At 43.5% G+C, this 12,836-nt stretch overlaps 1 protein-coding gene across 1 annotated transcript in view; it reads left to right on the top strand.

The window, feature by feature from the left end:
- Window positions 1-12,836, top strand: part of LOC124795795 (nephrin-like) — a 718,423-nt gene that overhangs the window by 628,703 nt on the left and 76,884 nt on the right. The window contains exons 6-7 of the mRNA XM_047259875.1: window positions 451-602; window positions 10,402-10,546. Coding sequence (XP_047115831.1) covers window positions 451-602; window positions 10,402-10,546 — 297 coding nt within the window. The remainder of the gene's footprint in view (window positions 1-450; window positions 603-10,401; window positions 10,547-12,836) is intronic.

Genomic DNA, 12,836 nt, shown 5'->3' on the forward strand with positions numbered 1-12,836 from the left:
CCTACGACGCCTTTCAGACGGAGTTAAATTCTTTTTAGTATGGTTCTATCTATGGTTCACTGGCAATTCCTGTTCATACATTGATCCTGATGTCTTATCTACAAGATGGCTCAATCATTTGCACCTGCCGAGGCATGCGTGTAATAACGATTTATTATGCCATCTCTTGTGAATTCTTCTTCGTCTGCAAATAATACGCCGTAACAAGTTAAGCGGCCCACATCTCAGCATGTATTTGGTTTCTGGAACTTTTCTTCTAGTTCTGAATAACCACGTCCTGCAGGAATAGGTAACACTTTAATTAAACACCCCATATAGTACCACAATGAGAAGTGGTGAAGACGTTAGGGCTTCCACCCAGTGGCTATAAAGAAAAGATGAGCTCATGGTAAGTGTTAATACCTTCTTGCAAGAACGGTCGGGCTACATCTGAATGGCTGTGTTTTGTAGTTCGGCCGCTGTCGGTGCGCATCCGCGGCCGTAACCGGCCTCTGTCAGCAGACGCCCCGGTGGAGGTGGACTGCGAGGCGGTGGGCACGCGGCCGCCGCCTGTCTTCTCCTGGTGGAAGGCCGGCGTCCAGCTGCGCAACACCAGGGAGACGGTGAGTCGCACCACACTTTCTACTCTTCAACAGAAGTCACTATGCAGAGCTATCTACTACGTACGTTGGACAAAATAATAGCCGCATTTCGACGAGATTTTCTTAATCTACACAATATCAAGCTGAGGACAGTCGTGATTAGATCCCGTACTTGGAGCTTCTAACACGTGAGACGTTGTTTGGTATGTTTCATCCGCTGTTCCAAACAGTCCCAGACATTTTATACGGGATTAAAATCGAGAGATTCCGCAGGCCCATAGAGATGTGAAATGGTGTCTGAGTGTCATCCAGGCAAGGAACTTGATCAGTATTTTAGACGGTTACAATGTCTGTGTATATATAGTGTCTGTATCTTCACAATAAGTGTCCAGAAATGCAAGTATTCAATATGTATCCACGCGCTGACAGGCTAAAGTTACGAATATTTATCTCCCTGTGAGAGAGTCAGGAATTATGAAAGCATAAGGGCAGTCATGACTGAGGAAAAAGAAGCACAATGACCAGATAAGAGTTTGGATCAGTCTAGGAGGCGCGCTCCGGTAGCCGACGAGATTAAGACGACCGCTCGCTATAAGCGGGATACCCGGGTTCGCGAACAGCTGACGTCAAAGTATAGTCGCAGAATGCGAATCTATTGGGTAATTTATCAACAGTGTTGTTACCTTGGAACATAGGAATTTCCACATCGTACTCAAATTAAGGTTTACATGAAAGTTCAACTCTTGGTCACCGGAATCTTGAAATGAATGTCTTGGTTTATAAACTGTACGAAAAACCCTCCCAAAACATCGTAGCACTACCTCCAGGCTAGAGATGCACTGCCCATACACTGCTTTTATGAAGTGGCCTTTGGCTTGCGTGTATTGAACCATATCGCAAACAGCTCTTATAATTATAAAATCACATACGGTGTACAGAAAAATCACAACATAAATGATTTGGACAATGGTTTTAAATTATTTTACGGTGGATAAATATGAGTAAACCCAAGAAACACATTAACATGTCTAATACGGTGTGGGAGACTCGTTAGACTTAAAAACAGCTTCCAGTTGTCTCAGAATGGATAAAAAGAAGTCCTGCATGGTTTTCAGGGAAATATTATACCACACGTAATGCAAAATAGCGGCAAGGGCAGGTAACGATGATGGAGTTGGATAGCGATCACTCACCCTTCTCTCCAAATTAGACCACAATGGCTCTACACTATCCAGATCTGATGACTGTGGTGGCCAGAAAGGATGCAACAATTCATCTCGTATCTCACAGAACTAGTTCTGGATATTTTGCGCTATCTGAATAGGGTCGCGTCGTCGTAGAAGATAGCATCACCATTGTGGAACAAATATTGTACCAAGGGATGGATCTCGCAGGCCAAAATGATCCAATAAAGCTTCATAGTAATGTGACCTTTGCGGAGTAATGACGCTGCCTATGAAATACCACGGCATTGCTGCTCAAATCCTCACCGAAGTCCCGCTGTGTTTCTCCCTTGGGACATAAACTCGGCCAGAAATTGGAAAAAGTGTACAACAACACTAATCCGACCATGTTACTTACTTCAACTGCTCCGTAATCTTTCTTTTGTGGCTTCGGCACGTTTTCCTATTACGGGCATTCGAATCACTCATCTGTCGCTGTTGTTTTGGTGTTGACAGAGTTCGCACTGCGATTTTAAGTTCTGCAGTGACTTTTGTAGCTGTCATCCGGTTATGTTTCTAAACACTCCTCTTCAATGGCCATCTGTCGCGATCACTCATTGCACACTGTCATCCATATTGTGACTAAGCGGGTGTTTTCCCGTTTTTCTTGTATGCGGTATAAACTATCGATATGGAGTGTCTTGAATCACTAAACACGTCGCTTAGTTTGGTTGCGGGATCAACCGGCCGCTGTGGTCGAGCGGTTCTAGGCGCTTCAGTCCAGAACCACGTGGCTGCTACGGTCGCAGGTTCGAACCCTGCCTCGGGCATGGATGTGTGTGATGTCCTTAGGTTAGTTAGGTTTAAGTAGTTCTAAGTCAAGGGCACTGATGGCCTCAGATGTTAAGTCCCATAGTGCTCAGAGCCATTTGAACCATTTTGTTGCAGAATCATCTACCATACGAGCACCAACAATTTGGCAACGTAATAATTCATTTAGTTCCGACACAATGAACACACAAATACACAGAACACTGTTCTCAGTACGACTGAGAACTGTAGATTATTGAGGACTTTGCACAGGTGCTGTCAGTGACCAAATGCAACATCAGGACCTGCAGGCTGGTCTAGAATCTGCATTTCTGTTCAATATTGCGTTTCTCGAGTTGTTTCCACATTTTTGTCCAATCCCTACAGGTATAATACTTACAGATAAGGAAACGTGACGTAGCAACTATAGACGAAACTGTGAGATTACACATGCAACCACCGATAACACACCAAACGTATGTACAGTCATTATTATGTCGTATAGAACCAAAAGGCTTTTCTCATATACCGAGCGAGGTGGCGCAGTGGTTAGCACACTGGACTCGCATTCGGGAGGACGACGGTTCAATGCCGTTTCCAGCCATCCTGATTTAGGTTTTCCGTGATTTCCCTAAATCGTTTCAGGCAAATGCCGGGATGGTTCCTTTGAAAGGGCACAGCCGATTTCCTTCCCAATCCTTCCCTAACCCGAGCTTGCGCTCCGTCTCTAATGACTTCGTTGTCGACGGGACGTTCAACACTAACCACCACCACCACTTTTCTCATATTTGAGATGTTCATGACGCAATAAAACTGTAGCAGTTGCGGAAGGAAACCTTTAACTTCACAAAATTTTGAGGAAACTGTTTTGTTGTGCTTCGAAGAAACTGCAGAAAAGCATCAAGTGGTTTACATCACGTTCTTCTGTCTGCTGACATTTGTGGTAGGGTTTATTATTCATGCCACTCAGATGTAAGAGGGACACAGTACGGGGTGAACATCTTATTGAGCCGTCTGTGCACTCAGCATCTTGCGTTATTTCAAAAGAAGCAAAAACACTTCTCCACAGGCCCTACTACACGCCTCCAGTCAGCTACTTTCAAGTTTACGCGTTGTCTGGCCCGTCAAAGACGGGCATCTTAATGTGACACTTTGAGAGAGGTCTTCTACCAGGTGCCTAATTCCCAATCCCCATTGTATGCATTTCCCCTCTCAATGTTTTCCCGGAAATAGGGTGAGATAGACTGCCATTCTGTCACGTCTCCACGCCGACCCATTTTATTATGTTCATTCTATGCAGCATGATGACGCAGACACACACCACTTCACTGCCATGACCTAGATCAGCGGTGGCGGGTCACATGACCTCCTTCAAATAGGTTCAAATGGCTATGAGCACTATGCGACTTAACTTCTGAGGTCATCAGTCGCCTAGAATTTAGAGCTAATTAAACCTAACTAACCTAAGGGCATCACACACATCCATCCCCGAGGCAGGATTCGAACCTGCGACCGTAGCGGTCGCTCGGCTCCAGACTTAGCGCCTAGAACCGCACGGCCACTCCGGCCGGCTGACCTCCTTCCACCAAATATACAATGTTTGCAGAGCTCCAAAGCAGCCAGTGTTCTCTTTTACAGGGCCACTAATAATTCATTTAGGGGACGTACTAAATGAACATGCGACAATCCCCTCTAATTGCACTGTTCTCAAATTCGTTTATTTTATTCAAGTGAGTATGTTCTGATTACACGCTGCCTGTTAAAGTCAAATTCATAGAACATATATTACAGTTTTCTATGAGTATATGTAGATGGATTCTTTCGCAGGTAATCTCAATAATAACTAACGGGCTTTAGCTGTCGTTCAACAAGTCTGAAAATCTTATATTTTGTCTAGAGAGTTGCTGCTGACCCGCATCTGCGAAGATGCTCCTAGCACCTCATAGTTAAATATCGTGGACAAAATAAGGGACTAGTACACCGTATTTTAACCGAAATTTATTTTCTATTGTCATGCCTTAGCAGTAGTTGGGACCTGGCGGCAACAGGACACTTTTGCTATGAAACTGATACGCAAATTGAATTAAATGAAATTGATCAATTAATCTCCCCCGTCCCCGATTAGGCCCTCCCCCATTCTACGATAATATCATGTGTTTTTTCTCAGCCTACAGGTGGGCCCCAGCCCCTGTCCCTCCTTTCCACCCTCCCCAACCCCCGGTTGGTGTGTGAATTTCGAATTTTGGTGGGAATTACGTTGTCCCAGGACTGTGCTGATTTCCCCCCCCCCCCCCCCCCCCCCCACCACCACCAAACCGGGAATTGGTGCGAAATAAAAACTGGCAGTGCCCTTTCAGGGACACGACCCCTGGTCCCTCTGGCCAGAAAGCCCAAGAGCGCTCTACTAACACAATTATACCACCAGAGGCACTTGGAATTGGCGGGAAATAAAAATGGCAGTGACATTTCTGGTACTCTAACCATGGTTCTACTGGATGGAAAGCCCATGTGCTTGCCGCAGCACAAGGAAACTGTCTAGATGCAGAAGAGGAAAGTTAGGTTAGTGTACTTTATTTTGGTCTGGACATTTCTCATAAGTTTTTCCTTGCGCGTGGTTCCACTGTGTCTTAGAAAGAGAGGCGTAATCCCCTTACAAGCAGCCAGATGTTAAAAACACAGCGACTTTATAACGAGCTAGCACCGTAGGCAACGTCTAACAGCACTGTTGGTGTATTAATACGCATTCCAGCGGTCAAGGTCTATATTCAGTGACGAGGTATTTGTGTGGAAAAACCACTTCAATCGGAGATAATGCCGTACCTCAATTTATATGGCTTGTATAGATTTTAACATGGATATCGCTAGCGATACTAGTGAGCACCTGTAGAACCAATACCGCATGTGACAGTAACATAGCCGTTACGATCATGTTTTTAACCTATGGCGGCTCATAGGTCGATTACGCCTCTCTTTTTAAGACACAGTCGTGCCACGTGAAAGGAAAAACTTATGAGAAATGTCCACCCAGCCTTGGCTTTCGCTCAGTATTCTTTCGTATTGCCAGCATGCAGTTATTGATGAAGTAATATACTTAGTAGTAGTAGGGGAAGTGTGATAGAAAGAGTGCTATAACTGGATAAAGTCTGGATGCTTATAGTTCCCTCAAAACAGCAACGATTTTGCTCATAAGATTAATTGAAATCAGCTGTCCCTACTCTCGTGGACTCATGACTGTTTTTTTATTATTGTGGCCACGATTGCGTGTTAAAAAAGTAGGCGTTATTTCACACATCATAACTTCCAATTATAAAGTAGACACCACTTGAATTACAGCTCATTGTGCAATCTAGAAATGATGGCGGGTTGTTTCTTAGACATACGAGTTGATGGCGAGAAACGGTAGTGATGATCAATTGTCTTGCAAAACTAGAACGCAAGAACCTGCTGTTGTATGACAGAAATTTTAGACATGTCGTTAGTGGTGAGTTATGCATAAAAAATGTCAAATGTGAACATGCAGATGGTAACTGTTTTTGATGTCAGAAAGGTGCGTGGTAAAATCTTACGAGATTCTATTACAAGGCAGATGCTCACAATTTGTTTCATGAACGCCTGTATGACATAGTATTGCAACTGTAAAATGATCACTGCCGTAGTGTACAAAACCGTTACGTCCTTTTGAATAATAGCTTCTTGTTGTCGAACGTGAAACGATTGAGTTTTTTTTTCAGATATGTGAGCTAATGGCGTGAAAGATTGTGTTGTCTCCTGTTATTTTACGTGTCAGTAATGTTTGTAACTTACTTGATCATCTGTAATGGGTGACAATGCACTTCACTGGATGTCGCAAAATTATGAGATGTGAATTGTATCCTGCAGTTGAATATAAAAACTATACCATTTTGCTCATAAAACTAAAAGCAAATGGCCTGTGGTTATTTTCGTGGAAAGAGGACATTTATTATTGCCGTGATATAGTTGCTTTAATACAGGAGTCACGTTGATGTCACAGTCCAGTGCTCGGAAAGGCGTGGTGGCTGAGTTCCTTAAGATTTCGCAGTTGTCCCTTTGGACAAACAACCAACGGTTGGGATAGTCTCCTTTTAGCATGGTTTTACTCTGAGGAATGACAGCATCACACTCTACAATATGTGTAGCTTTTTTCGGCGTCGATAGCACTGGACGCCCAGCAGTGTGCTCGCTGGAGCTGGCTGTGGTGAAGACACTGTGGTGTGAGGCTTTGGTCACTTCAGGCGGAAGACTTCCTGTTTCCATAGCACCCGGCTTCTGAAAAACCCATCTGGAGCGTCATCCGGAATTTCGTTGTTGTTCTGGTGGGGCCCTATATTTCCAAAAAATACGTTTAGCTGATTGCAAGAAAGAATTTCTTTGATGGTAAGTACAACTGTTATCCATCGCAGAAAGGTGGACTGCTGGGGGAAAGAGGTGGTGCGGGGGGGGGGGGGGGGGGGAGGGGGCTGTCTACAGTGGGTGGTCGCCGGCCACAGCCACACACTGACCACGGAGTGGCATGTGGGAGACGTGTCGCTATATTTTAGATGAACAATTTGCACCTGATGCGGTCATCCTTTTATTCTCTATTGTTTACTCCACTATACACGCTTTTGTGTTGGCTAAGGACCATCGCCTCAAGGCGGTCAGCGGACACTTCCTGCCACGAGGCATTGTGTGGAGCGGCTGGTCGTTTGAAAAAGCCTGTGTCGTCCACGTAGGTGGATGGATGGAAAGAGAGAAGGATGTGAGAGGGTCTCAAGTTTCAGCAGTTTGTCGATGGTTCTCAAGGAGAATGCACGATCAAATCTCCCCCTCTGCTGTTTTTTAGGACATTTTACATAGTACATGTGTTGCATTATGACACGTCAATTACAAGTGCTGGTTTTTTTACAACAATTTTGAAGTGTAATTAGTGCTGTGATGCATCTTTTTCATGAGTTATGGTAGTGTATGTTGGCTTCGGTTACCTGGACTGCAGCGTGGTTTTTGAGCAGGAGTGTGTAGCGAACTCTGATGTTAAGTAACAATAGATATTGTCCTCAGCGGTAAGCTGTTTCCAACACCAGCATCTCATCACTTGAACCTATTACCCATTAAAAAGGATAAAGATAGTACCTTACATCCCAGCCTTTTTTCCCACCAGCTTTTGGGTGAAGAGTAGAGTTCGAGTGTGTCTCTCACTAGTTTCGAACGGTATTGCGAACTTTTTTCCTAGCAGGATAACACCAGTCGTATGGTATCGTAATATAAATGTGGACATGTAGATATTCGGCTGTCAGTAAGATTAAATGGCAGCAATTGACTGTAACTGAATAAGTGGAAGGTTTTTACAGTAAGCAGCTTTCCTCCAAGGTTTTCGATTGTAAATTCGGCCTGAATACACAAAATGAGTTTTTAGCAGTTTACAGATAGTGCTGATTTGAATAACTGTTTATATTTGTTAATGTATTCAATAATTATCTCCAAGTCCATGGAAATTTTCCTTCGTGACAACACACAAGAACACGATAAATCAATGAAATGATAAATAATTGCTGGTCAGTTCTGGCAGTGGACGATATCTATTTCTAACAACCGTAAATCACAAAAATTAGTGCCGATACCCTGAATTAAACTCCAAACGCCTCTTATAAAGCAAAAGCTCAATAAAACAAACCGTGTGTATCCCAGTGTTGATAGCAATACGAATCCCTCTTCTTATTACTCTGGAGAACAGGTGGTGCTATTTCCAAACTCAGGATCGATGAAAAATAATGTACTGCATGTAACTGATTTTTTACTCTTTGAAAAAGGAATAAAAAACATGCAGAACGAATTACGATACTTCAGTTTAAATGGCTTGAGAAGTCTTCATTCCCATTTCGCTCCTCGTTTGTGGAAACTGTCGTTAGGTTGTGTAAATCACTGGTGTCACCTTGGTGATAGAACACTTGTGTACTCCATCCCCTTACTCCAACGTTTGGAATAACTACATAAACTGGTGGTGGAAAGAGTGTAAGAAGTGAGTATGTTGAGGAACCCTTCGACGTCTCTAAGCTATATACATAAACGGATATTCAAATACTCACTTAGCCTTCACTTTTTTGTCTAGAACGCGTTGTCCCAAAAATACACTAAAGGAAACAAATACCAGCACCACGAAAGAATTGTGCGACATAAATGAAAGTTGATAGGTCTGTTTATAGGTATGAAAGATGATGTCTATTGAAATCTCAGGCCAGTGGTGCTGGTATCACCACTATGAGGATTCAAATGTGGTTTGCTTTAAATACATGCTGTAACGGTCGTGAGGGTTAGTTACCTTTGAGATTAGGCATGGTGAGTTGAAGTTGGTCAAGAATGACTTTAAGGCGACAATGACGCCAAAATCAATAACCCATTGATCGAGGTCGTGTAACAGGGCTATGAGATGCTGATGATTCTTCTACGATACTGCAGAAAGACTAGGAAAGCATGTAGCCTCTACTGTTGGCGCGGTGGTCACGAGAAGGCACAGTCGCAAGAGGACCAGGCTCCGGTCGGCCTCATGGCAATCGGAGAGGACGACCATCCTGTTCGGCGTATGGCTATGGCACATCTAGTAACTGCATCTGCAGCTGCAATTTCAGCAGCAGTTGGTACCACCGTAACGTAACGAACGGTAACAAATCTGTTACTTCAAGGACAATTCCGACCCAGTCACCATGTAGCGTGCGTCCCATTGACATCAAACAACAACCATTTGCGACATCTGTGGTGTCAAGCGAGAGCTAATTGAAGGCGGAGTGGAGGTCTATTGCGTTTCCTGATGAAAGCTGGTTCTGCCTCGGTGCCGCTCATGGCCGTGTGTAGGTTAGGAGAAGGAGGAGGCAAGTTGAACACCTGAAATCAACTTGTCTGTGCGCCAAACACACTGGAACTGCACGTGGAGTTATGATCTGGGCTGCGATTTCGTATGACAGCAGGATCAGTCTTGTGGTTATCCCACGCACCCTGACTGAAAAACCGTAAGTCAGTCTAATGATTCAACGTATTGTGCTGTCATTCGTGAAAAGTATTCCAGGATGTGTTTTCCAACAGAATAACGTTGGCCACATACCACTGTTGTAGCCCAACATGTTCTACAAAGTGTCGACATGTTGTATTGGCTTGCTCGATCGCCAGATCTGTCTGCAATCAAGCAAATATGGGATTTCATCGGACGAAAACTCCAGTGTCATCCTTGCATTGATCGACCAACTGCAACAGATGTGGTACTCCTTCCAACAATATGATATCTGGCATCTGTACAACACAATGCATGTACGTTCTTGTAGTGTTAATCCATTAAATATTTTACCTACACAAATGTACTCTCAAAATTTCATTATTTACATTAAATTTTGGAGGGTAACAAATATGTCATAAATCCCCCGTTTCCGACCAAGCTTACCGAGAAGTTTTTCTTTGGAAATAAAGCAGAAGCGATGTCTGGAAACGCCAACTAAAAACATTCCAACTGGAATCCTATCTGCCCCAGTACCAACTCTCCTGGTATTTGGCCGAACAGAACTCGGATCGATAGTGGATAAGAACTCGAATATCCTGTGCTAACTTCTGAGTTTTGATATAAAAGATATACGTAGGAAAAAGTGTCCAGTGGTCAAAGAGAACCAAAACCAAAATTCTTTTTTTACTCACCATAACCATCCCTTTGGTCCGTCACTCCCCCCCCGACCCGTCCAATCAAAATTGCTGAACAGCATATATTTAATGGGTTGATATTTCAACACACACAGTTTAATACACTGAAATCATGTGGGCCAGTACTCGACGGTGAAGTATGATTGGAACCTCGGCGGTGCCTGTTGCAGTCGAGTCCGGACGGCAACGTGACCACCAGTACGCTGACGTTCGTGCCGACCATGGAGGACAGTGGGAAGCTGCTGACGTGCCGCGCCAGCACGCCGCTCATCCCCGACAGCTCGCTGGAGGACTCCTGGAAGCTCGACATCTACCGTGAGTAGCCCAGTCCTCTGGAAGCGGCAGCCTTAAATCTGTGCGTTAGAGCAGTATTCACGCGTTCACAAACGGCTAGTTAATTGCGCTCAAAAATACAACTCAAAGGGACATGCAGTTGCAGTTCATAGCAGCCTACGTCTCCTGTAGAGAATGTAATGTCCAAAGCCTATCTTATGTTAAACAACCATAGAGATTTAAATTCCGTATTTAGCTTGCGTGACCATCATCCAATAGTCGCATTTCGCTCCTTACTTAGTAGTCTCTCTTTCAAAAAGCAGGGTTGCGTATATCGAGACTGACTTGCCAGTGGCTGTTGGACACAATTATGCACTTAAATTGCCTTGTTAAATGTTTACTCAACTTTTATTTTCTTCTTTGTGTCTGAATTTTCTTACTTTCTGAAGGTTTTCCTATCTTCTATGCACTGACTTGCTACCTCATGTTACTACTATTCATTAGGTATAGACATTCTCTGTTACCTGTCTGTTTGATTGGATGCTTACCTTTCCAGTTCTGTATGCGTGCCGACTGCTAAAATTTCGATTAATCACCACTCTTTGGGGCGAAGGCTTCCGACATAAGAAGTCATCCTCATTCTTCCAACGACCTTTTTCAAAGAGGGTGGAGGAGCGGACAGAGGTTCAGGGCACTCTCTTGTCTTTTGGGTAGGAAACTGCCCCTAAAGGCGGAAGTATCAGCAATGATCAACGACATCAGGATGCAGAAGACAATGGAAACCACTGCAGTAAAGACACGTAACGTGTATCCACAGGACATGTGACCTGTAATTGAAGAAGTGTCCTGTTGATCTCTCCATTGGGAAAAGATTTCGAAATAGTCCCCATTCGGATCTCCGGGAGAGGCCTGCCAACAGGGAGGTAACCATGAGAAAGAGACTGAATAATCAACGAAAGGATAATGTTCTACGAGTCGTGGCATGGAATGTCAGAAGCTTGAAAGTAGTAGGGAAGCTAGATAATCTGAAAAGGGAAATGCAAGGCTCAATCTAGATATAGTAAAGATCGGTGAAGTGAAATGGAAAGAAGCCAAGGATTTCTGTCAGAAGAGTAATATCAACAGCAGCGGAAAATGTTATAATGGGAGCAGGATTCGATATGAGTAGGAGGTAGGGCAAAGAGTGTGTTACCGTGAACAGTTTAACAGAAACTGAGGATGTGTTAGATGACAAGCATTTGGGCCATAGGAAATGTAAAGGCACCAGAGAGGCAATTCTGACGTTGCGGTTGATAATGGAGGAAAGACTAAAGGAAAATCAAGATACATTCATAGGATTTTTTGACCTGGAAGAGCATTAGATAAAGTAAAATGGTGCAAGATGTTCTACATTCTGAGGAAAATAGGGCGTAATCTGTAGGGAGAGACGGGTAATATACAATATGTACAGGAGCAAAGAGGGAATAATAACGAAGAACTAAGTGCTCAGACTAAAAAGAGTATAATACAGGGTTGCAGTCTTTCGCTCCTACTGTTCAATATCATATCGAAAAAGCGATAATGGAATTAAAAGTAAGTTCTGGAGTGGAACTAAAATCCAAGGTGAATGGATATCAGCGGTAAGGTTCGCGGATGACGTTACTATCCTGAGTGAAACTGAAGAAGAATTACATGATATGCTGAATGAAATGAACAATCTCCTGAGTACATAATATGGACTGAGAGTAACTTGAAGAAAGACGTAAGTAATGAGAAATAGCAGAAATGAGAAAAACGCGAAACTTAACATCAGGATTGATGGTCACGCAGTATATGAAGTTAATGAATTCTACTATCTGGGATGCAAAATAACGAGTGAAGGACGGAGCAAGGAGGATATCAAAATCCGATTAGCACTGTCAAAAAGGGCGTTCCTGGCCAAGAGCAGTCTCCTAGTACCAAACATAGGCCTTCCTTGGAGGAAGAAATTTCTGAGAATGTACATTTGGAGCACAGCATTGTATGGTAGTGAAACATGAACTGTGGGAAAAACGGAAGGGAAGGAATTCGAAGAATTTGAGATGTGGTGCTACAGACGAATGTTAAAAATTAGGTGGACGGATAAGGTGAGGAACGAGGAGGTTCTGTGCAGAATGAAATGGCTCTGAGCACTATGGGACTTAACTTCTCAGATCACCAGTCCCCTAGAACTTAGATCTACTTAACCCACTACTGGCCAAAACTCTGTCGGATCATTTTTTGCAAACTTTTATACATAAATACGTTACATTGAGTGATTAATTGAATAAAAAGTTGTTTTGAAAATTTTCAGTTTATTAGAACAAAAACTACA

Source organism: Schistocerca piceifrons, chromosome 4 (genome assembly GCF_021461385.2).
Source record: "Schistocerca piceifrons isolate TAMUIC-IGC-003096 chromosome 4, iqSchPice1.1, whole genome shotgun sequence".
NCBI lineage: Eukaryota > Metazoa > Arthropoda > Insecta > Orthoptera > Acrididae > Schistocerca > Schistocerca piceifrons.